This window comes from Rhincodon typus, chromosome 1 (assembly GCF_021869965.1).
Source record: "Rhincodon typus isolate 14 chromosome 1, sRhiTyp1.1, whole genome shotgun sequence".
NCBI lineage: Eukaryota > Metazoa > Chordata > Chondrichthyes > Orectolobiformes > Rhincodontidae > Rhincodon > Rhincodon typus.
Window position 1 is genome coordinate 130,118,025 of NC_063332.1, and position 26,770 is coordinate 130,144,794.

Genomic DNA, 26,770 nt, shown 5'->3' on the forward strand with positions numbered 1-26,770 from the left:
CCTGCTGCGTTCATCCAGTTTCTACACCTTGTTATCTCAGATTCTCCAGCATCGGCAGTTCCTACTATCTCTGTTTAATCCATTCCTTATTTTTAGATATTGCACAACATTGCACATTAAAATGCATTATGTTACTCATCTCTATCACTTAAAGCATTTGATTACCTTCCAACATGCAGGGCAACAGTGCCTAGTATATGCACAATCAGGAAAAATACAGACAAATGTACTTTGGATTATGAGAGGCATAGGTGGAAGGGTATAGGGAAGATAGCTTTCCCCTTGGTGGTGTGACCAATGAGAGAGGGTAAAGATTCAAGTTAAGGGGCAGGATGTTTAGAGGGGATGTGAGGAAAAGTCTTTTTACCCTGAGTGTGGTGAGAATCTGGAAGTCACTGCCAGTAAGGGCGTCAGAGGCAGAAACTCTTTAAGAAGCATATAGATGTGCACTTGTGATGCCAGAGCATATAAGGCTATGGGCCAAGTACTGGAAAATGGCATGAGAATAGTTAGATGGTTGTTTTTGACTGCTGCAGACTTGATTGAGCAGAGGGCCTTTTCTGTGCTGTAGCTCTCTATAAGCATTTTGTAGGAGTTTTGAGTGTATAGTTGTTGAGATGTACATGTTTTGTAATTCTACCATTCTATTTGTTACGATTTTTAAAAATTATTTTCAAGTTTGTACTAGTTGCTTGAAAGTATAATTGGAAACTAAAAATAGTCTAGAGCAATGAACCTTGCCCATCAACACTGAGTTGATATTCAGGTGAACTGGAAAATTGATATAGCACAAGTGGTGGTGCTCCATGCCTTCCTTGCAATGGTAGTTTTTGAATGGAAAGTTGAAAGAATGTGCTATTTTCTTACAGCCATAATCCAAATACTTTACTTAGATCCGTAAATCAGCAGTTCTCCTTAAATGTATTTCAATATACTTGTTAGGCCTCTAGCATCAGTGCCAGTATCCTGATGATCTGGGAATTTGTCGTTCAGAGTCCCCATTTCTTCCAGCCTGTGGTCCGAGAAAATCTCAACTTCTCCTATGGAACCTTGGACAGGAAATTCAACCCTATTATTCCATATTGTAACTCTGTTATAACAATCTGTTGTGCTAGTAGACCCCTTCTCAGTATTTTACAAAATCCAGTCATTTTAATTGATCTAAATTACTGTAATCATTACCTTACTATGGAATGAAGATTTGAATCAAACTGTACTTCGTGTTAATTCGCCTTTCCTTTAGAGAGAGTCACATTATACATATGTGAAAGATAGCAATGTTAAAAGGATGCTACTTTTACATCAGTTTGAGATTGGCTGAGTCAATATAAGACAATTTTCATAATGTTAAGCTGCACAGATCATTTATGGGATTAACTGGCATAACTCAACCCAAAATGAGTGCACAAAACACTCAAATTTTTTCTATCGTTACAGTTATGAGATTCATAATATTTGCGACTGTGTCTTTGAATTTGGAATAAATTAAGTTCTTCATGTAATTGCTCCTGGCTTCTAAATGACAGTAAGATTGAATGGTTTGATGGCTAGAGATCAAAAGGAAACTCAATTTTTTTTTACTGGAGGGAAGGTGCAAGTTATTTATACTAGCAGACAATGACCACAGTTTTTGATTATGCCCAAAGTCCTGAAAAGTGTTATAGTTTTCAAGTGGTACTGTAACCTAACCTGTAACCAAGCAGAGGCTTGGGGACCACTTTGCAGAACACCTACGCTCGGTTCGCACTAAACAACTGCACCTCCCAGTTGTGAACCATTTCAACTCTCCCTCCCATTCCGCAGACGACGTCCATCCTGGGCCTCCTGCAGTGCCACAACGATGCTTACCCGAAGGTTGCAGGAACAGCAACTCATATTCTGCTTGGGAACCCTGCAGCCGAATGTTATCAATGTGGACTTCACAAGCTTCAAAATCTTCCCTCCCCCTACCGCATCCCAAAACCAGCCCAGTTCGTCCCCGCCTCCCTAACCTGTCCTTCCTCCCACCTATCCCCACCCCCATCTCCTACCTACTAACCTCATCCCGCCCCCTTGACCTGTCCATCCTCCCTGGACTGACCTATCTCCTCCCTACCTCCTTTTCTGGCTCCATCCCCACTTCTTTGACCGGTCTGTCTCCTCTCCACCTATCTTCTCTATCTATCTTCTATCCGCCTCCCCCTCTCTCCCTATTTATTTCAGAACCCCCTTCCCCTCCCCCATTTCTGAAGAAGGGTCTAGGCCCGAAACGTCAGCCTTCCTGTCCTCTGATGCTGCTTGGCCTGCTGTGTTAACATAGAACATAGAACAGTACAGCACAGTACAGGCCCTTCGGCCCACGATGTTGTGCCGAACCTTTACCCTAATCCTAAGGTCTATCTAACCTCCACCCCTACCTTATACTATCATCCATATGCCTATCTAATAGCCGCTTAAATGCCCCTAATGAGGCCGACTCCACTACCCTCTCCGGCAATGCATTCCACGACCCAACCACTCTCTGAGTAAAGAACCTACCTCTGACGTCTCCCCTATATCTACCTCCACTCACTTTAAAACTATGCCCCCCTGTAATAGCTACCTCCACCCTCGGAAAAAGTCTCTGGCTGTCCATTCTATCTATACCTCTGATCATTTTGTACACCTCTATCAAATCACCTCTCATCCTTCGTCGTTCCAAAGGGAAAAGGCCTAGCTCTCTCAACCTTTCCTCGTAAGACCTTCCCTTCATCCAGCTCTACACCTTGTTATCTCACTGTAACCTATCTGTTTACTTCAGTTAGCTCAGTTGGCTGGCCAGCTGGTTTGCAATTCAAATCTTTATTCCAAAGTAAGGTAATGATTACAGTAATTTAGATCAATTAAAATGACTTGATTTTGTAAAATACTGAGAGGGGGTCTACTGGTACAACAGATTGTCATTGCAGTGTTACAATGCCAATAGCACAGGTTCCATTACCACACTGGCTGAGGTTATCGTGAAGGTCCTGCTGTCTCAAACCCGTCCTTCATCTGAGGCATGGTAACGGGTTAAACCCACCACCAGTCGTCTTCCTCTAATGAGAGAGCACACCTGTGATCCTCTGGGACTGTGGCGACCTTCCTTACTTTACTTTGAAGAGGATGGGGAGTCAGGATCAAAGATAACTAATTAACATTTCTACTTGGGCACAGAACTAGCGTGCTTCTCATTGTCATGGAAAAGGGTAGATGCAACTGTTTTTGAGATAGGCTTCTTTATGAGCCCAGAAATATCTCTCATAGCATTTTGCAGTTTTGTCTTGCATGATTTGCAGCCACCTGAGAGGTGGAGAGAATCCGATAAATTGTGGGTTCATCTGTCTAGGTGGCGAAAATGCTGACTTTATCATTCATGCACAAAATGCTTGTACTCAGATTGGAGACTGAGTTTGTGGAAAACGTAAAGGAGTCTGAAAAAATTGCCTAAATTGAAGCTAGAGGAAGGGATCTACTGTGTAACTCACCTAGTACAAGGCAGTTCAGGATTAGAAGTTACCTAGCTAGGAAATTAAAAAGGAAGCAAGCCATCCAGAAGCTGATCATAGCTTTAGCCCGATTCTGGGTGGATGAATTACCCATTTATGGTTACATGTGACACTACCCCTTAAAAGGTTTGATTTGATATTATTTTTCTGTCATTTGTTACAGTAAAAGCTTTGATGTAATAAATCTTGACATTCCATATTTTCAGCTGCCTTCTGGCAATTAACTGGAAGTTCAAATTTCTTTTTACAAGTTATCTGCCTCTATGGGGATTGTCACACCATCAAACCTGCCTTTTGAAAAGTACACATTTGCCCCTTGTTTCAGGAAGTATTGTCTAGATGCTCAGGGTGACCAAATGTACATGACCGAATCTCTGAAATTTAACCTCTGGAAAGAACAATGGCTTTTCTACATTGCTTCGGTTTCATCATACATCTCGTATAGCAGAATATTTAAGCTCCCTTGTAATTTCCAGATTGCTACCTAAGCACTTCATGTTTCTCATTCTACCTGGTGTGTCTGCTTTCTGCATATCTAAAATATGACTATAATGTGGAGATTTCTATGGGAATTAAATTGTACAAAATTTGAATCTGGGTTTGAATCCCAACCATGGCAGATGGTGGAATTTGAATTCAATAAACATCTGAAATGAAGGATCTAATGATGACAATGAAACCACTGTCGATTGTCAGAAAAACCCATCTACGTCACTAATGTCCTTTAGGGAAGAAAACTGCCATCCTTAACTACGTGTGACTCCAGACCCACAGCAATGTGGTTGACTTTTGATCATCCTCTGGGCAGTTAGAGATGGGCAATAAATGCTGACTTGGCCAGTGACACCCACATCCCATGAATGAGCAAAAAAAAAAAAATTGGGAATGCACTCTTGCTAGAAAATTTGATTTGGAATGCTTGAAGCTGGAAATAGTTTGTCAATATGATTAAGGAGACTTGATTAAATGGCTGTCACAACTGACTACAGTGAGAATGAGAACTTACGGGAATTCAAAAAAGAACACCGTGCAAGTGAAAGGAAGGCCAGTCATGAATTACTTGTTGCCTTTACTGGGATTACCGTTCGACTTGAATGATAGTTACAATGTTCTATTACAGTATTACAGTTTCCACTGGTTTTCTTTCATGTAAAAAGTATTTCCTCTCCATATAGTTAAGCATTATACTGAAGGAACAATATCTTCCTGTTTATTTGTCCAGAATCTGACTTTTTTTTTATTTTCCTTTCCTCCAACGGCAGTATGTGCTGTTGCAGTCAGAAACTGTTTGGAATGTCAGCAAGTATGTCGAACAAAATCTGGTGCTGATAATGTGAAAACTCAAAAAACAATGCAGAGCCTCCTTGGAAGTGGAAAGTTAACAGCCAAGGCAAGTGTGAGATTTGTATGCGGAATACTGACCCAGGAAGGTAGAATTCTATTTTAACTGATTTTCTAGACGACTATTGTGGTTGATACATTTTTTCACACGTTAATTTCTCAGCAGACAATTTCAAAATGTAATGGCATAGCATTGTATGCACCATCAGTAGGCATAATTCAATTGCATAGATTTCTGAAATGGTTGAAAAAATGATGAACAATAAACTACATTGGGTGTATGATACGAGCAGCATCATTTCTAGGTCCACTGAAGATTATTGGTTTTCATCCAGTGCCACACTCTAGTTTAGGAGATGCACAAGGGGCTTAGGTTGAGAGTTTGCTGTTCTTTTATGGCTTGTCTGGCTAGGAACAAGATCTATTTACCTGAGAAATACATGGAAAGAAATCATGCGTCGGGGAGCAGGATCAGGCTATTCAGCTTCTCAAGCCTGCTTTGCTGTTTAACAAGATTGTGGCTGATCGCATTAACCCTTCACGTAGGACTCCATTAAAGATTTTCTTAAAATCTAATAATACCACATCCTTTTTTCTCTCTCGTTTAATTTACTGGTTAAGCTCTTAAAAAAAACTTCTGTTGCCTCGACTGTACTCTTTCCTTTTCATAAATCCATGCTGATTTTGTGTAATCCTGTTGGTATTTTCTAAGTGTCCTGTTATCACATCCTTTATAATAGACTTCAGCATTTTCCCTACCACTGATGTGAGGCTGACTGGTCTGTAATTGTGTTTTCTTCCTCCTTTTTTTTAAACAGTGGGCTTGCATTTGTCACCCTCAAATCTGTTGGTTGTGTTGGAGAATCTACAGAATTTTGGAAGATGGCAACAGTGTGTCAAGTATTTCCATGGCTCCCATTCTTTTACGCATAACATTCCATCAGCTTTCCTAGTTACTTTCTGTACATGCATGCTAAACATTTTTGTTTCATGCACAATGGCAGCCAGATTCCCTCGTCATCAGATTGCAGCCAGTTCATACTCCTGAAAATTCATGTTTTGGGTGTAGGCTGGTAGGGAGTAGAACATACAGTGAATCATGGGAAAATAATAGTTATACTGGTGTGTCTAAACACTGACTGAAATCATTGTCATCTAAATGTTTACTTCTATTGATTTTATGCTAATTGAAGTAAAGCTAAACATTTTGTCTTTTTACTACTCTGTAATACCCATTTGTTTGGATTCAACTTCAGTCTTTTGTGCAAAGACAATGTTCCTGCAATTTGTTCGTAACTCCACAGGAGGATAAATTTGATAAAGGAAAATAAAAGCACAGAGAAAATGAAGTTTAGAGATGAATTACAGCACAAATTAATAACTTTGAGAAAAATAGTTTTGATTAACATTGTGATTTTGCTGGCAGAGCATGGTTAATAACATGTTTCTGTTTGTTCCTTTTAGAGTTCTATTGATGCTGCAACAGGTGGTATTTCACCAGTAAGAGATCTTGACCGATTGCTACAAGATATGGACATCAATCGACTTCGAGCAGTTGTGTTCAGAGATGTTGTGAGTTTCAGAGTTTGTGGTTTGTTTTAAGCTTTTTGATCATTAGTAATTTTCATGACCACCCACAGTTAAACACTAGAACTTTAAAAGATTGTGTGAAAACCCCAGACAATTTTCTAATTTCTTTTGAGGAAGAGAGCCTGACATCCGTACTTAGTTATATTTAGATGTGCCTTCATTTCCATAGTAAAGGTTGACTCTGAATTCACTGATGCTGCCTCAGGGTGCCAAGGAAGATATAATAAAAAAGACATTTTCTCTGCCAGAAAATGTTTAATAAATATTGTTTGGAAACCATTGTGTGGTGGGAAGGTTGCTTCAGATTATGTTTGTATCTCTGATGGTAAGTTAATTCAGTTTTGTGGTAAATTCATGCATTTGGTGTGTTTTATATGTTCATGGAGGTGAGAAAGAGGGAATTTTATAAACTCAAACTTTATAACTTTTATGCTGCTGTTCCTGAGTTGGTATCTTTTGCACTCATCAACTTCACTGTTGACTTTCCCCTACAATTTTACAAATTTTAGGTTACCTGAAGAAGTTAGGGATGTGATTTGTTAATCAGGAGAGGAATTAGAGTTGGGGGCAACTGTTTAGTCAGTGTGTTCAAAAAATTTTGGAACAGCAAAGTTTTAAGTATCTGACTTTCCGTAGCCTTTCTGGTGTTTGAGTATTATAGTTGGACCAGGTAAGGGTAAGAACTTGGGCTAGACTTAAGAAAGCTTCCCATCTTGGTCATGGAATTTTATCAAACATATGAGGTCTGCTCATCTCCAAATTGATGGATGTGTGAAAATGCAAGAATTGAAGGTACATTTTAAGTTCCTTGTTTGTGTCCTTATGAGTGATGAGCATAAATAATGTATGTGTATTGCTGATAGCTAGTTAAGGATGTCAGAATTTTTCCACTAGTAATTTGGATAGTACTTGGCTGCAATGGAGAAACCAGCCTTTTAGGGGAAAAAAAATAATGTAAGATTTCTTTGGACTCCTCCAGGCCTGGCCACACACAACTGTACTCCACTAGAAACTCTGTTTCACACTCTTTGGCTGCTGCCAGAATTGCTGACTTTTTCTAGCATTTGTTTTTATTTTGGGTTTTCTGAATCAATAGTTTTATGTTTTTAATGATTATAATACTGTTGATTAGTATCACTGTTAGTAACAAAGGGACCTGTCATATTTATGAAAATGGACTGATGGGACGAGGGGCATTGGGAGCATTGGGCAAATGTACCGCGTTGCTTATAGAGTAGATGGTCCAACAATATCTAAAGGAAACTGAATCCCTCTATGTATAAAGAACAGAAATAATTATGTAATTGTGTGAATAGCATCAGTAAAGAATTGGATTTGATTATTTTTCAAAATCATTCACAAATATTGTTTGTTTTTCATGCTACTATTTAAATCTGTTGAAAAGATTCTCTGCAGACTGTTTTTCTAGTTTAGAAGGAAATCAGTTACCTTAAGAATTGAAATTACACAAAGCAATTATTGTATAACTTTTATACAATAATTGCTTTGTTTATGTAATTTCTTTTATACATGGATATCTTTTATACAATAATTAGGTTTATAACTATGGATGTAGAATTCAAACATTTGATATGTGTGGTACTTAAGAAATAGCGTTAGAATCAAGCAGTTTGTGATTCAAACATTTGTTTTAATTTCAGGTGACTCGCATGTGAAATTGTCTATTTGATTTTTCTTAACTTTTGTATACTTAATTGATCCATGAACAACAGCACTATATTTAAATTGCTTTAATTCTACAGGAGGACAGCAAGCAGGCCCAGTTTCTAGCCTTGGCTGTGGTGTATTTCATCTCTGTTTTGATGGTGTCAAAATATAGGGAAATCCTAGAACCTCAGAAGGACAGAAAACTGTCGCGTAGTCAGTCTGTCAGAAGCACTGAAAATACAGATGGGACTACATCATACACAGGTTGGATTTATTAATATAGCTTGTTGTATACTTCCACATTGAAAAAATATGTGTCCTCACTAAGCATTGTGTTTCTCTTCCTGAGAAATGCTGCTTTAAGGGAAATAACTGGGAAATCAAACTGGGATTTGATGCTAAAGCCAGAGTTACATTTTCACATAAAGAGTGGTATGTATATGGATCGAGCTGCTAGAGGAAGTGGTAGAGATGAGTGCAGTTTATGACATTTACAAGATATTTGGACAGGTTCACGGATAGGAAAGATTTAGAGGGATATGGGCCAAATGCAGGCTAACAGGATTAGTTCAGTTTGGGAAACCTGGTTGGCATGGACGATTTGGGCCGATGGGTCTGCTTTCATGCTGTGACTCTGACATTCCTCTGGAGATCTTCTAGCCCAGAAAAACTAGTGTAGACGTTACAATACTGTACCATATGTATGCAGCACTGTGCATTTCCAGCTGAAATGAATTGCAATATAAAATAAGTCACTGACTATTATAAAATTTCACACAGTTGAAAAATTTAACCATGGATTGAGAACACAGCAACACTCAATTTGTTACTGAGGTTGCAGCCCTGAACCAATGCTATTCCGTGATTCACTAATGCAAATTAACATCAACGTTTGTAATATTATTTACATAATTATGGGCATTACAATCACTGGGCCTTCCATTCTGCTCTAGAAATGTTTAGTTGTCAGTGTAGTAAAAATAACTGATTAGTATATACCATGTGGGATATTCTCATTGATTCTTCTGAGTGAGACCTGAGCAATGTTAATTTCTGGGTCTAGATTGAGTTTATCTGTACTGCTTCTGCCCAAAACCAGCAGGAATAATATAAAAGCTGGAATTCAGCTTGGGTCTTTCACATTGACCTACAAGTGTGTGTCTGATGACAAGTAAATGCAGATCAAGGGTTGCTCTAAGTCTTGACATTAGATGATTCTGACGTGGGCAATATGGTGACACACAATACACAATGTAAAATTGGAAATACCAGTTTAAATCCATAAAAGAGCCCTGCTGCTCTTACCCCTCCCTCTCCCCCTCCAAAAAAATGTCCAACTGAAATAACATTAACAGATCTACATTAAATAAGGGTTACCTGCTGTTATGACACAGGGACAGCAGTCCAAACCAAATCAGACTCCCTAATTCTGAATTCGCAACACAGTAAAATTAAAACATTCGGTGACCCTCAAAATCACCCAATTGTTCCTAACCAGACTTTACAAATAATAGATTTTGGGCACCAATAAGAAAGAAACTGAAGTATATTGTTAGAATTCCCATGCTACAGGACAGACAGCTGAAGATATGACCACCAATATTGGGTCAATTAAATTGGGTGGAGGAGGGGTACTAAAGAGGTAAAATTAAATGAGTGCAGAGATCTTGGAAAGTTGTGAGGCAGGAGGAAATGTAAGATACAGGGAGGAGCCAGGCCATGATGGAATCCACGTAGGTTAGCAAGTATGGGGTGATAGAGGAACATCACTTTGCAGCAAGGTAATACATGGGCAGCAGAGTTTTGGATTATCTCATTTTTAAGAAAAGTAGAATGAGTGGCCAACCAGGATTACATTGGAATAGTCAAGTCAAGGCAACGGAAACATGAATAATAGTTTCAGCAGCAATTGAACTGAAATGAGGTTCGCTGATTTTAGAGTTGGGGATAGGTGGTTGTAATGATGTCATGAATGTGAGATCAGATGCTCAGCTTGGTATCAAATATCACCCACAAGGATGTTAACCGCTCATTCTGTAGTGCTTGCCTGCTGGAGACTGGGATTAGTAGTGTGTGTGATCGAAATCAGTCACCATGTTGAATTGAAAAGCAGAAAATGCTGGATCAGGCAGTATCTGATATAGTTTTTGAAAAAACCTTTAAATAGAAAATATGTTGCTCGAAAAATTAATTTCCCAATCGGATATAATGTGTTATGTAGCAAATTGTACACAATTATACATGTTATACAGCAAATTATAGCCATGTTTAAGTTTATTTTTAAAATCTGTTTCTCTGCTGATGTGCAGAAGGTTCATCAGCCACAGCTGTTCCAGTGGCCAGTGATGATGCCCCACATGCACTAATTCGAAGAGACTCTGGTATTGGAGAAGACCAGGTTTTAAGTTCACTTGCGGAGTTGGCAGCTAGGAATGGAGCAAGGTCTGAGATTGTCAGTGCTGGTCCAGATGCAATGAGTGAACTATTGTCAACCCTTTCCTCAGAGGTGAAGAAGTCACAGTCACAGGAAAATAAAGATGAAATTGGAAGTGATTCCGAAAGCAAGATTACATCTTCTATACCATCTGGGTCCCAAGGCAAAAATGTCAGTGTGAAGGAAATCCTACGAAGTCTGGTGAACACACCTGCAGATAGCCTTGAAGCAGATATGACACTAATAGGGCCAAACTTCTTAGGAGTTATTGGAGATGCAGCAGGAGAATCATCTATACAGTTCCGTTCTTTTGACAGGTAAATATACAGATTTTCCACTTTTTAAGGATTTTAATTTTTCAATTAAAGATGTATTTACATTCCTGCCTACATTTTTGCTTATTGTGTATGGGCAAACAATTTCAAGGAACCTGGTCTTGACAGTGTCGTTGTATTGCAGTGATATTTGACTCTTGCCCTTCAATAGTGGTTTAATGTATTTTAGTTTTTCCACTTTGTACGCACTAGGTTGAATAATACAACCAGACGAATCTGCACAGTGAATGAAGTAGGGAGAAACAAGAGTACAAGGAAACTTCAGCTCACCTGCTCATTGTCCTATTCAAATTTGGGGCCAAAAGCTACTGACAACAACTTTACCTTGCTTTGTTCCCAGTATTCACATAACTCATAGCCGACTCCTCTCTTAATTTGGGCCGTAATTCTTTATCCCCAATCCAACATCCTCTCAAAAGCCATGTACAGGAATAATTAAAGTATAGATGGAGTGGAACAGCCTGTAGTGATGTACATTACAAAAGTAATAGAGAGGATTTAAGAGTTGTTTCAATCTATTGGATGAATGAACAAAGTATTATCTCCTCTGGTTTTCTGTGAGCAATACCATAGGACAAAAATCTGTATGATGTGGTTAGTGCAACACAGACAGTGTACTTTCTTACAGGTGCAGAATATATTAACCTGTTATATACTTCTCAGCAGAAGCCGAAAACTGATGAGCTTACTTCAATATTCAAAGTTCCTTGACCAAATAATAAGTAAATTGTGAAAGATTCATGCATCTCTGTTTAACAATAAAATCTGTAACCATAAAGTGATGGAGGACTTCCAGATTCTTGGAGAAACTAAGTGATTGTCCTCCTTAAAGAAGAGAAATTTAAACAGAGATTTAATAGACGTATTTAAATTCATGAAGAATCCTGATGGAGTAAAGAAAAGTCTTTATTTAAGGAAAAATCTAGATAATTGGCAGAAAATGTTGATGGGTTTTGTTATTTTTCATGCAGTGTGCTATTTAAAAGTGCATTACTTGAAAGAGTAGTGGAAGGATGCTCAGTTCTAATATGCAGTAATGAAGTGGGTAATTCATTGAAGAAAAATTTGCAGGGCAGTGGTGAGTGTGGGACTAATTGGATAGCCGGTAAGAGCTGGTGCAAGCTTATTGGGTCAAATTGACTACTTTTCCTTTAACGTTTGGTTTCTGTGATGAATTGTTCCATAATGTAGTGGTTAAAGTCCAAATTAGATCATCAATCTTCACATAGGTAGCATGCTCCAGATCAATTTGGGTTATTCAGTACACCATTTGATCTTAGCTAGTGCAATACATTGCTTCCACTGAACAGCTAAGACCCTCAAAATTTGAATTGAGTTATGTGTGCCAACATCTTGTTGGGCTCAATGATGGCTCAGCGGTTACCACTGCTGCCTCACAGCACCAGGGACCCACGTTCAATTCCACCCTTGGGCGACTGTCTGTATGGAGTTTGGTTTTTTTGGGGTCAACTGGACTCCCAACATTGTCTACATGTCAAAACTTTTTTAAAATATAGATCACAGACATGATAATCAGAAACAGGTTGTTTGCAGACAAACAAAAGACAAACTTAAGGGGAACAAACAAATAGATTTGTTATACAGTACTTTAACTTCCTCCACTGCACATCTCTCTCAACGTTGCTCACAAATAGTTAATTGCAAAATTAGAAAAGGGAAAAAAGGCATTGGAATGGATTTAACTTTCTTTTTGTTTGGCTGTTGTTTCAGCAGTTTATAAATTGAAAGCCAGGCCCAGGAGGAGTATTTTGTCTTGCTCTGAGAGAAAATCCTCCTCCCTCTGTCATTTCCCTCCCCATTCTCTGAGCATATCTGTCTGTCTGTCTCTCCTCTCCCACCCTCTTTCCTATCCCACCTTGCATTCCCTCTCTCTTAAAGACACATCTCGAACTACTGGAGCTGCAGTGGATCCACCATCATTTTGGCCTCCGTTTTGCTTCCAACTCCATTGACGGCAGTGGCAACATCCCAATTCTTTTTTCTATATTGAGTAAGAAGGGTTTTGTAACTGCAAGTTGGATAGATCTGGGGGTCGATCATTAATAATAATAATGTTGTTTCAGTGCATCCACCCCAACATCTATTTGAAGCAGCAATCCCCCCGCCCCATAACGTCCACCCAACCTCACCAAAAGAAAACTTTAAAAGGATTGTAAAAAATTTTTAGAGGGAGAAAAAGCCTTAACTATCTATTGATTACCAAGTTTTAAAGTTCTGCTCTGAACATGATTATTTGTGTTTTTCTCTTCTTTAATTTGTGGAGTTTATTTCGCTTTCAGTTCTGCTGGCTCTCCAATGCTGCTGTCCAGTTCCTCTAATCAAAGATTTCCTTTCCTTTGTGCATATTTTTCTAATTAACCTGTTCAGAGATGTTATCTCACACCACTGGAGCAGGTGGGACTTGAACCCAGGCCTTTCGGTCCAGGTGTAGGGACACTACCACTGAACCTCAAGAAGGTCCCTCCCTCTCTCTTGTATTGGCTGCTTCTTCAATCACTGATTCTGTCTCTGAGAAGCACCAAGCGCAGGAGGGAAAGAACTTGTGATTGCTGGCACTGGAGCAGCAGTATGGAGTAGGAAGACTGAATCTGTAATTGGAGCAGTAGCTCTTTACAAGTTTGTATCTCCTATGTCTGTGGCTTCTCCAATCAAACTATGCATGTTTTCCTGCTCTGAACAAGATGACTGCATCTGTAATTGTTCAGTCATGCACCATGGAGGAGTTATAATGTGCAGTAGTATTGCAGGAGGGACCTTTTTGAATTTTTTGCCAACACCTTTGAGTTTTCTTGGGTTATTTGTGACATTTTGATGTCAAATTTGCTAGCAACTCTCATATTTTTAACTGGTTATTTATTGAAACCACTTCCATGTCATTCATTGGAGTCATAGGTATTAAATTAAGTAGTCAAGACTTATTTTTTTCCAAGTGCTTTCTCAACACAATTGGCCTCGGGCAGGTGGATGTCTTGAGACAACTGTGTTTGTCAATGATATGAATAGTACATTTGTTCTAACATAATAGCAGTAATAATAACACAGTAACACATTGGCCTAGAATTGGTTGAGCATCTTGAGTTGAATCCCGAGAGTTAGATCGTTTTCTTCACTCTTGTTCCAATTATTTTCACAGTTCAAACGATACAATCTGAGCTGAAAAATAACACAAATTACTGGGTGGTTTGTGACTTTCCACTATTAGCCTCTCAAAAAGATGGAGCTACATCTGCCCTTGAGTGGGATGAAATCACTGCACTGGACTGTAAAAACAAATTAACTCCCTGCTGAAATTTATAACAGCTGTTGAATGAAACAAAATCCTGTTAATGGTTAATCTGTTTCCAGTTACTGTCTATTCTGAAATCAGTTAGCAGTTAAATAGTTAAATATGAAGCTGAGAAGGCTGTTGTGGTGCAGTGGTAGTGTTCCTACTTCTGGGCCAGAAGGCTTGGGTTCGAGTTCCATCTATCTAACACTACTGAATAGACACATTAAAGACATGTACAAGTTAAGATAGTTTAACTAATTAAACTATTGTTTAATTACACTACATTAATTTCAGCTTGTTAGGATCAACCTTCCATTAATTTGCAAGGTATCAGTCATCACTCTGCTGTTATTTTTTCAAAAAACCTGAAATCGGTTTAAAGCATCATTTAGGTTTACTTAGTTTTAATAGTTTTTCTCTGTCTGCTAGCTCTTTTTAATTGTTCCAGAAACATTTCTCTGTAGAAAGCATACATGTAGTTTTTATGTTAATTGACTCGCAATCATGATTGTGAAGCCAAAAGAGCTCAAAAGATTTTTGAGATTACTTTTCCAGCTTTGCAACAGTCTATTCTATCTTCCATATCATCTTCAAAATTCTCAGTTACTAGCTTCCGTTTTCTCTCAAGTCCCATCTGCAAGAACTTACAAGGTGTTTTCCAGACTGTCACTACTTGCACTGTTTTTTCTTATTCTCTACTGTTTCTCTTGATTTTGCCAATCCATGGATTTTGTTGCATTTTAAGTGTTTAACCTTACCAATAGCTTTTCTTAAATGTTCTGATATTGTTACATCCCTTCATGCATTCAGTCCTTATGGAATATATATTAACTAAATAACTGGACTGACTTTGTGCAATTTGCACATGGATATGATAGCTCTGTCATGGGCATTTGAATTGCCACTATCCAGCGCTTGATTTGCCATTTTCTGTTCCTCAGGACGTGAAAAATACATGAGATTTTGAAGTGAAAGGTACTTGTGAACTTCTATCATTGAGATTTTAGAACTAATTCCAATTAATCATCAGGAATGAACCTTTACAGGTTGCCAAGTTGATCATGTCTGATTTGTACTGCTTTGCCATCAAGATCAATTACTTTACCAGGGCCTTTCTACTCCCCCAATCTATTTTTTAGGGTTATGTGAAAAAACTGAATTGCTTCAGCAAAGTGTTCAACAATGTCCTGCACTGTAGACTGGTTTGTAAAGTTAGATCACATGGGATTCAGGGAGAGCTAGCTAATTGAATACAAAATTGGCTTGAAGGTAGGCGATAGAGATGAGAAGATTGCTTTTTGGTTTATCTAAGAGATTATCTAAGAGTACAATGGGTCCTTGATCAGATGGGCCAATGGGCTGAGGAATGGCAGGGGAGTTTAATTTACATAAATTTGAGATGTTGCATTTTGGTAAGGCAAACGAGGGCAGGACTTATACAATTAATGGTAGGGCCCTGGGGAGTGTTGCCGAACAAAGAGACCTAGGGGTGCAGGTTCATAGTTCCTTGAAAATGCAATCACAGGTAGACAGGGTGATGAAGAAGGTGTTTGGTACGCTTGCCTTCATTGGTCAGTGCATTGAGTATAGGAGTTGGGAGGTCGTGTTGCGACTGTACAGGACATTGGTGAGGCCCCTGTTAAAATCCTGCATACAGTTCTGGTTGCCCTTCTATGTGAAGGAAGTTGTTTAACTTGAGAAGGTGCAGAAAAGATTTATAAGGATGTTGCTGGGACTGGAGGGTTTATGTTATAGGGAGAGGCTGAATAATCTGGGCTTATTTCCCTGGAGCATCAGAGGCTGAGCGGTGACCTTATAGAGGTTTATAAATCATGAGGGGCAGGGATAGGATAAATAGCCTTAGTCTTTTACCTAGGGTGGAGGAGTCCAAAATTAGAGGGTATAGGTTTAGGGTGAGAGGGAAAAGATTTAAAAGGGACTTGAAGGGTAACTTTTTCATGCAGAGGGAGTGCACATATGCAACAAGCTGCCAGAGGAAGTGGAGGCAGGTACAATTACAACATTTAACAGGCATCTGGATGGGTATATGAATAAGAAGGGTTTAGAGGTGTATGAGCCAAATGTTGGGAAATGGGTCTGGATCAGATTGGGATGTTTGGTTAGTGTCGACGAGTTGGATTGAAGGGTCTGTTTCCATGCTGTGTGACTCCGACGAAGTGTGTCTCAGATGGTCTGATAGTGCCTCAGTACTCTACAGATTTTTTTTTCCGCAGACTTAAGGTTTAGTAAAAGCTTGTCTCTTTATGTGCAATGTATTCAAATGTTCAGCAAAAGAAAAGTAATTGCAGCATGTTCTGGAGTTCACTTACAATCACAAAGAACAAAATATAATTTGGAATTTCGCTTGTGGTTTTGCGATTTCACTCATGGGCAGCACGGTGGTTCATTGGTTAGCACTGCTGCCTCACAGCGCCAGGAACCCGTGTTCGATTCCACCCTCTGGTGACTGTCTGAGTGGAGTTTGCACATTCTCCCCGTGTCTGCGAGGCCTCTTCTGGGTGCTCTGGTTTCCTCCCACAGTCCTGAGATGTGCAGGCTAGATGGATTGGCCATGCTAAATTGCTCGTAGTGTTCAGGGATGTGTAGATTAGTTGGCTTATAGTGGATGGGTCTGGGTGGGATGTCTGAGGGTCGGTGTGGACTTGTTGGGCTGAATGACCTGTTTCCACACTGTAGGGATTCTATGGACTATGATCATTGTCGATAGGATGATATCTTCTAACTTTAGCGAAGAATTATTTGCATGAACCACTCATGCCAGAGCAATTATCAATTTATCGTTTGGTTGAACGACTAAAATCTCTTGAAACACTTTATTCATTATCATGTGCCACCTTTCCAAAAGCCCATTGCCAAAAGAGATCACAGCTGCTGAACTCCTGTTAAGGAAACACAATGATAATCTGACTGGGTAATCTACAGATCGATTGACTTTACAAATAAAAGAATTGTCTTGTGTCCAAGGGCTCAGTATTTTCCCCTGAGGTTTCTCTCTTTGATTTTAGAGGACGATATTTTGGTTGTTCGTGGCTCCTTTCATATTTTTAGTTGCTCATTTATTAGGTAATACAATCTCATTGTGCTAATAACTTCTGTGTTTGTGTTGACATACTGAACTTCACAGAAGCAGAATTGGAGTAATTCATCAATATCCTCAATATTTATTAACTCTCCAATGAGCTTAAACTTGTGATGAAAATTTATTATATTATCTTTTGGAACCTTGGATTCTGCCCATATTGTATTGAACCATGTAGAGCTTGAATTTTCATTTGTATTTCTATATTAGATATGTTAAAATGTTAAGTTTAGTTTCATTTTTGAGTACTGAGAATAGGGATGGGTTTTCTGGAAAGTTTTTTGTTAAATGAGGCTTTTGAAAAAAAGCCCTGTCAAGAAGGTCAGTGAATGGCTGTTTTCTTTCAGAGTGCAGCAGGTCATTCATAGAGAAAAAGCTCTATGTAGTCTGCAGTGCAGTTTAGCAGTCTCCAATGTAGTCATGGCTGAAGAAAGTAAGTCCTCAGTTGATTAGAAGTTCATAGGTTAAAAAAAAATCCAGAAACAGAAGACTTTCAGTATCAGAGAAAACCTCTCATAATACATCTGTTAAATGCATGAGTTTAAAGAGCACATGTTCAGGAGTAAGTGGGCTAAGTTAGCAGTTTGTTGTCAGGGTCTCGAGAGCGTTTATTGCTAATAGAATAGAGTATAAGAATATGGAAGTGTTGCTGAAACTGTACAAGTGAGACTATACCTGGAATATTGCATACAATTTTGGTCCCTTTACTTGAGAAGGCATCTAGTTGTATTGGAGGAAATTCAGAGGAGGTTCACAAGATTGACTCCAGAGATTAGCCGTTTGCTTTATGAAGATAGATTGAGCATTTTAGATCCATAGTATCTGGAGTTTAGAAGAATGAGAGCAGATCTAATTGATGTGTGTAAAAGGTGCCCACTGACATCCGTGATTCCTCTGATGTTTTATGCCAGTTTCAGAATTTCTAGTTTGCAGTCTTCAGCTGCTTCTTCTTTACCGTGGAAGTGCAATCCTCTTTCTTGTCCATCTCCCACCAGGATGGTCTCGGGGCTCTCTGCTTCTTCTTGGGGCAAAGGCCTGAACTGACCCCACCCACAATCCTCTGCTTGGCTGAGCTCGTCCTCAACCTGAACAAATTTTAACTCCCCTCATCTTCTTCAGGTCAGAGGGGTGGCCAGGGGCCCCACTTATGCCTGACTCTTTGTGGGGTATGTGGAATATTCCTTGTTCTGGTCCTATCCTGGACTCCACCCACAACTCTTTCTCTGATATATCGATGATATTCCCTTTCTTGTCTGGAATTGGAAAAGTTCATGGATATCGCTTCCAATTTTCACCCTGCCCTTACTTTCACCTGGTCTATCTCTGGCTCCTCCCTTCCCTTCCGTGATATCTCTGGTTCTATTTCTGGGAATAGATTGGCCACGAATATCCACTATAAACCCACCGATTCTCACAGCTTCCTGTACTACACATTCTCACGCCCTGCTCCCTGTAAAGACTCCATTTCATTCTCCCAGTTCCTCCGTCTCTGTCACATACGTTCTGATGAGGCCAACAAAGGACCCTCCAAAGTGTCGACCTTTTTCCTCAACCGAGGATTCCCCAGCACCGTTGTTGACAGGGCTGTCAACTGGGTCCAACCCATCTCCTGCACTTCCACCCTCATGACTTCTGTTCTCTCTCGCAACAGCGATAGGAATCCCTTTGTCCTTACCTACCATCCCACCAGCATCCACATTCAGAAGACCATCAGCCGCCATTTTCACCACCTCCAGCGAGACACATATTCCCCTGCCCTCCCTTGTTCGCTTTCTGCAGGGACTGTTCCCTCTAGGACACCCTGGTCCACTCCTTCACTCCAAACACCTCCCTCCTCAAAACCCCACAGCACCTTCCCCTGCAACTGCCAAAGGTGTAATACCTGCACATTTACCTCCTGCCTCCCCAGTATCCAAGGGCCCAAACGTACCTTCCAGGTGAAGCAGCACTTCACCTGCTCTTCCCAGAATCTAGTCTACTGCATTCGCTGCTCACAATGTGGTCGTCTTTACATTGGGGAAATGAAGCATAAACTGGGTGACTACTTCACAGAACATCTACGTTATGCCCGCAAAGAAGACCCTGCGCTTCCATTTGCCTGCCACTTTAACATACACCCTGTTCCCTGGCCAACATCTCTGTGTCAGGCTTGCTGCAGTGTTTCAGCAAAACTCCGTGCAAGCTGGAAGACAGCGCCTCATCTCCTGTTTGGGGACCTGGCAGAGTCCTCTGGACTCAATATCAAGTTCGATAGTTTTAGAGCCTGATCTCTCCCATGTCCTAGCCCCCTACCTCTCACCAGGCCTTGTTATCACACAGTCTGCCATTAGACACTACCTATTGTTAGTCACTCAGTCTCCCTTAACAGCTATTCACTTTCCCAGCCAGATAGTTATCCACTCCTTTGTCTGCCCAACTGTTCTTCTCTCTCTTTGGGCTCCATCCCCACCCATCATTTACACCTTACCCCCTCCCCCCACCCTGTCTTGTGCATTATAAATCAACATTTTTCTAGCCATCATCAGTTCTGAGGAAGAGTCACCAGACCCAAAAAGTTAACTTTGATTTCTCTTCACAGATGCTGCCAGACGTGCTGAGCTTTTCCAGCAACTTCTGTCTTTGTTAATATTTTGAACAAACTATCCTACATGCCCTTGAAATACCACTACCTAATACTGCTGCACAATTAAAGGAACGGTGGCCCTCACATTCTTCATTCAGTGAAATTCGTTCAGTATTACCTTCCTCCCCTTCCTCAAAATTCTTAATCATGTCATTGCAAGGATACTGCTTCTTTGCTTTTGGCAGTTTGCTGCATAATAATACCTTGAATCACACACAGAGTCTATCAGCTGTTTCTTGGGTGTTTCTGGAATTCATTCTCGCATTTTTACTATTTCTATTCTGTCTTCTGTTATAAGAGCAAAAGCAGATCTACTAAAGGTGCTTTTTATCCTTATTCTGCCTGTCATGGAACCTTCTGTTTTATTGATGATTCTTTGCAGTATCTGGACTGTTTGGAAATCTGGCAATTATCGAGTCTTCTATTCTTTGCCACTGTAGAAAATCTCATTCATTCCATGAGGGCTGAAAGAAAAGACGATTTTTCCAAGGCCTCTCACGTCTGGTCCCGTGTCGCCTTTCTTTGAGGATCAAACACTAGTTAAAAACTGTTGGCTGGCAATATGAGACCTGTTAGTACAGTCCAGTACATTTGAACTCTCGTACAGATGCAGTTCCGACAATTTGAAATTCAAAGATCTTTAATACAATCTGTTAAGTCTTTATATTACAGAAAGCCCTTGAATCGTGACCATTCCTCATAAACACTTAAGCTTATGATTTCATCCATAAGCTTTTAATTGTAGGTTCAAATCTACATCGCTACCAACTGATAGACATTGATCCACAAAATAATTATTTCTCATTTTACTTCTTGAAGGAAATGGCAATAACAAAGGCATATGTTGTGTTCTCTTTGGTAGACACATAACTTATGCCCACTTAGTTCTTCCACTGGTTGCGAACTTCAGACTCTAAGGTTATAAGATAACCATACCCCAACTATTTACCGCCATCGTTCACAACAGCCCTTCAGAATCATAGAATCTGTACAGTGCAGATAGAAGCCAGTCGGCCACTGAGTCTGCACCGACCCTCAGAAGAGCATCCCACTCTATCTCTAACTCTGCATTAACCATAGCTAATCCACCTAGCCTGCACATCCCCTGATGACTATCACATGCAGACAGCTCTCTTCCCTATCCCTGTAAACCTGTATTTCCCATGGTAAATCCACCTAGCCTGCATATCCCTGGACACCGTGGGCAATTTGGCATTGTTAATCCACCTAACCTGTACATCTTTGGACTGCGGGAGGAAACCAAAGCACCCAACGAAAACCCACGCAGATATAGGGAGAATGTCTGTGTGTGTTTGCACATTCTCCCTAGGCTGGAATGGAACCCAGGTCCCTGGCTCTGCGAAGCAGCAGTGCCAGCATGTCACCCATTCAGATTTTAAAGTCTGAAAACATTGTCCTTAGTTTTAACTTTTGCTTTTAGGTAATCATGTATTCCCATGATTTATTTCAAAAAGCCAGGACTGAAGTGTAGAATTTTTACCCCGATATGCTTTTACTAACAGAGGTAGCATTGCAAATACAAATCTCCTAAACCAAGTACCAAAGTTGGGTCTGTTATATCTAGGCACATAGTTGCCTCCGAAGTTGATGTTCACCACCTAAATACAAAAGCAAAATTAATGTATAGTTAATCTCTTATTCTTGACCAAGAGTCTTGTGGCACAGTTGTGGTGATCCTCCCTCTGGGTAAGAAGATCCAGGTTCAACTCCTGCTCCATAATGTGCCCAAGGTTGATTAAAAATAAGTCCTTGTGCTTCTTTGTAGCCAGATCAACAGTGGCATTTACCTCTTGATGGTGGTTGTGCCAAGCAGTGCTGTCCAGAATAAACAAAAATGAATACATGCAGATACAGGGAAATAGGTAGAGTTGGTATTTCAGGTCAATAACCTTTCATCACTGATCCGTGTCTACGAGGGTTAGAGAGCGAGAGGGGAAGTAAGAAAGAGTTCAAACTCTTGTTCACTATCAGTAAGTCTTAGTGATAAATAAAAATAGTTTTGAGTGTGAACAGGCTTTTGTTCAATACCTTTATAGTTGAATAGCATGCATAAGTCAAAGTTCACAGATGGATGCTTATTTGCGTGGCTACCAATGGATGCTGGTTTCTGGAAGCATTGCTGAGAATTGCTGAGTGTCTTTAGTAGAGAGAGAAAGTGCAAGAAAATTGGCAGTGTGGATTGAGGGAGGGGAAATAAATGGTGACGTTGGTAGAGGCATGCTAATAGATCTGTTGTATTGTCAAGTCTTTAAAGAATGTAGAGCCAATAGGAAAGATAAAACAAGTGGGGTATGTTCTGCAGATTTGGGCTAGCTATGCTGAAGTCCTTAAGAAAGCATTTTGAATCTCCAATAACAAATTAGTTGTTTATTGTTTTATTATCAAATAGGTGGGGTTTTTAATTGTTGATCACCATTGGAAAAGGTTTTCTTATTGCATGTAGACAAATCTTTACTATACTTTGAATTACAGATTTCGAAAGTACAGATGCAGAAATTGCTAACTCTTCATAGAGGATTAGGCCATAATGTGCTTGCATGAAGCTTTCCATGTGCAGAGATAACTCTAAAATTTGAAATTTGACTTGGATTTAATTCATTATCTAGGGGCAACAACATTACTTGTTGAGTCAGCAAGTTAATGTCTGTTTGGAAAAGACGCATTATTAAATGGTGACTTCATTCAGTAGCCTGACAGTACAATATCAGTTGGAGTTTCAAGACATCTCTCTGATCCTGCATTTATCTAAGGAATTTCTTGTCAGAAATTCAAACTCTCCTCATATCTTAACGATTATCGACATCTACTGCCAGCCATAGCTGGAAAACATACAGTAACAGCTCAGTGAGTGCCGCCTGCAAAGTCTCTTATTTCTCATAGCCTTTTAAACAAGGTGCATCTTGGTTCAATCCCACGCCAAAACTCTTTGTTATCTGATGTGGAGATGAACATCATTGGTGAATAGGTGCTGGGTATGTGATGTTATCTTGATGGAGCCTTGTTTCTTGTCTGGTCTTTCTGTCAAGTGCTAAGTTTGTTCCCAGCCACCCATGTTCTGGAGCTGACCGGATGCAATTATCCAAATTGCATATATTGAAGAGTCAGTATGTTTTCCCCATATGACACATCTTTAATTTGAAAGATTAGTTAGATTTAAGCTTATTAGAGTGCTTGTAGGAAACTGTTGCTTTGATGATATCTCAACTATAATAATTTGTTGTCAGAAATATTTCATTATTAAGATTACAGATACAACAAAGGAAGTTCCTCAGCTGGAGGTCAAATAAATGTTTAATTTTTTATAGTAATATATTTAACTGTAACTAACAAGTCCGTGTTATTCATTTTTGGCTTTTGAAAGGGAGCACCGGCTATAGTATGTGCCTCAAAAGTTGAGTACTTAAATTAATGGTTCCTTTAGGATATGTTTATGTTTGAATTTATAATGTTGTAATTCTAATAGCTAGCAACCCGCTTGCAAAATCCAATTTTTCTTTTTTGTATGAAATCAATATTATGAAAAACATTAAAATTACCCATTTCCAGCAATTTCTGTACAGCATGTAGTACAAAAACAGTCACGACAGATTATCTGTCTCATTTGTCATTGTGCCAGACCAGGAGACTGAATGGAGAGAGACTGGATAGATGAGTTAAGGGGCACACTGCTATAATCATTTTGATATAAAAATAATTTCAGAACCAAAAGAGTTAAAATGCTTTTATATTTTTAAAAAAAAAGGACATTGTGCATTTAAGGTTTCTGAAATGGTTAAGTATATTTGAAGTGAGTTTTTAAAAAAATTATGAACAACTTTTCTATTTTTAAATAATTCTAAATTATTTGCCACCCAAATACAATTTGCCAAGGTTATTCATTTCCATAGCTATTTGAAGTACATGACCTCAAATCTCAAAGGTTCAAAATTTGAATCCATTGCCTCAGATTACGATGTTTCATCTTATCTACACCAGATAAGATTCTCATTGGAAATGTTCTGTTTTTGAAGTACGTCATGCAATGTACCTTTTAGTTGAGGGTGTTTGTGGAAGTTATGCAGTTTGGAATGCCTGTATAGTTTCCGTATGCTTAATGCATGCAACAAACTTAAACTGTTTAAAATTTCCAATGTTGCTGGTAGAGGGTAGTTCAATTGATTTTGTTGCTTTAGTTCCTGCAGTGAAAATTTTAAAGCCCAATTCATTGTCTTTGAAATATTGTTATCAGGATTGAGGCTTTTTGAACTGTATTCCAATTTACGATATTTCATATATGCAATTACTTTTTGACTTTTGTGTATTCTCCCCAGATTAAATCTGCACAACATCGATTTTTTTAAACATAGCCAATATACCAATTAGCTATTGCTCTAAATATTTGGCTAATTAATGTGTATAGAGTTGTGCACCAATTTTCATTAATTCATCAATGTTGTTATTTTATGAATATATGGGTAATAATCAGAAATCAACACAATACATGGAGAAGGTTTGAATTCAATAGATCATGCAGATTTAATGTTAGGATGCAGTACAGCTGTAGTCTGTTTTAATTTTCAATGTGTATATAAAGAAAACTGTAAAATGTTGCTATTAAATTTACTAATATTACTTGAACTTCTAACTAAGAGTCTGAGTGTAGTGCGATCTTAATAATTTTGCACTGTCCATCTAAACCAGAACACATCACACTTATGCAAAAGAAGATGAGGAAGGATATGGTGACGGCCATTACTTCAAGTCATATGTATGGAATTCAATGAGAAATATGAGCCCACAAATTTATTTGTAGTTCCCTTTCGGGGAATCATTTTGGGCCAACCACCATAGTTGTTGAAGTTATTGTCATAGTGGATTTTTGCATTTATATTTACATAAGTACAATGACATAAATTGCATAGGAGTTTAAGTACTGCCTGGATTTACAGTTAACACCTGTCAATTAACAATGAGCATTAATGTGGCAGTCAGACATTTATCAACTTTAAGCATTTATCTAATAATCTGGATTTCTGTTTCAATAAATATATTGATAAAAGGCCTTTGTTTTCTTACTCATCTGTGAAATAGCAGAATGGACAATGGCCTGGAGTTCTACTCAATTGAGTTGTTTTTCAGTGGATTTTCCCCAATGCAACCAACCCAATCAATGGCAGAATTTTAAGCGCAAATTATGTTCAGTGCAGTTTGAAGCTCTATGATCTTTTGATGGTCCAATTTCTCAACTTAATGCTGTGCAACATGCAAACACAGCATCAGTTTCCAAAGATAGCAGGAACTGCAGATGCTGGAGAATCTGAGATAACAAGGTGTAGAGCTGGATGAACGCAGCAGGCCAAGCAGCATCAGAGGAGCAGGAAGGCTGACGTTTCGGGCCTAGACCCTTCTTCAGAAAATGTCCATTGATAGTACCAGGCTCTCCTTCACCACCATCTGTCGCTCTCTCTCTCGAGCCCTCCACTGTCTCTGAATTGCCCTACTGATTGTCATGTATTCGCAGAAATCTCTTGTAAATAGTTGTTGAGAGAATCAAAGCTATTTATTTTGGATCCTGTCACAATGCCTCTTCTCTAATCATTGATCTGATCAATTTCAATTTCTGGGATCAAAAGTGACCAAATCTCGGGATAGAAATCGAAACAAAGTGAGCAATTGCCTGCTTTACAACTCATCAGCTAAGTGAAATATGAGCAGCATCTAACATTAGCATGCAGTTGAAAAAAACTAACTTGCAAAATTCCTGGAGAGGATCATTTCACTGTGTGGATTGGAGAATGGATTGTCAATCAGAAGACAGTTACAACTTTTGAAATGTGGCTCAGGGTCCTTTGAAGCATTGTGAGGAGAGGCTGGATGGGCTGAGACTTTTTTCACTGGAACGTAGAAGGTTGAGGAGTGACCTTGTGGAGGTTTATAGAATCAGAGGGGTTATGGATGGGGTGAGTGGCAGGTGCCTTTTCCTTAGGGTAGGGGATTTCAAGACTGGAGGCAGATTTTTAATGCGAGGGACCAAAGATTCGGAGAATCCATGAGGGGCAGTTTTTTTTTTTTTTTTTACACGGGAAGTGGTTCATGTGTGGAATGAACTTCCAGGAGATGATGGATACGGATACAGTTACAGTGTTTAAAAGGCAATTTGGTAAGTACGTGAAATAGAAATGTTTGGAGGGATATGGGCCAACGGTAGGCAGATGTGACTAGTTTAGTTGGGGATTATGGTTGGCATGGACTGGTTTAACAGGAGGATCTGTTTCTGTGCTGTACAACCGTATGACTGTGACTCCATACCCCTCTCTGGCAGCCGTCTGAGGCTCAACTAGATTTGGGAAGGTGATGGCCTGGTTGTGTTATCACTAGACTATTAATCCAGAGACCCAGGTTCGAATCCTGCCATGGCAGATAGTGGAATTTGAATTCAATACAAAAATCTGGAATTAAATGTTTAATGATGACCATGAAACCTTAGCCAATTATCGGCGGAAAGTCCCATCTGGTTCACTAAAGTCACTTAGTGAAGAAAACAGTCATTCTTACCTGGTCAGCCTTACGTGACTTCAGATCCACAGCAATGTTGTTGACTCTTAACTGCCATTAGGGATGGGCAATGAATGTTGGTCTAGACACCATCCAGAGTCTCTGAATGAATTAAAAAAAAAAGACAGTTTGTGACGTAGTTGTTGTATTTGACTCCAAGGTGGGCTTTCAACTCTGCATTTGCTCTATCATTAAGACTGCTTTTTTCCACTTCTGTAACATCATTTATGTCTTCTTGCCTCCAACTTGTGGTCATCCATCCCAGTTAAGCAATGCATTGATTTATCAATTGTTGTCCTTGTTTTTAATTCCCTCTGTGGTCTCCATAA

The 26,770-nt window shown here is 39.3% G+C and overlaps 1 protein-coding gene across 4 annotated transcripts in view; it reads left to right on the top strand.

Annotated features, from left to right (window-relative positions):
* The window catches only part of LOC109934644 (lipopolysaccharide-responsive and beige-like anchor protein), a 722,782-nt gene that overhangs the window by 81,661 nt on the left and 614,351 nt on the right, over positions 1-26,770 (top strand). For 3 of the 4 annotated variants that reach the window (XM_048614252.1, XM_048614407.1, XM_048614355.1), the window contains exons 13-16: positions 4,769-4,896; positions 6,312-6,419; positions 8,201-8,369; positions 10,415-10,856. In XM_048614252.1, the coding sequence (XP_048470209.1) occupies positions 4,769-4,896; positions 6,312-6,419; positions 8,201-8,369; positions 10,415-10,856 (847 nt within the window). The remainder of the gene's footprint in view (positions 1-4,768; positions 4,897-6,311; positions 6,420-8,200; positions 8,370-10,414; positions 10,857-26,770) is intronic. The other variant, XM_048614313.1, reaches the window with a different exon arrangement.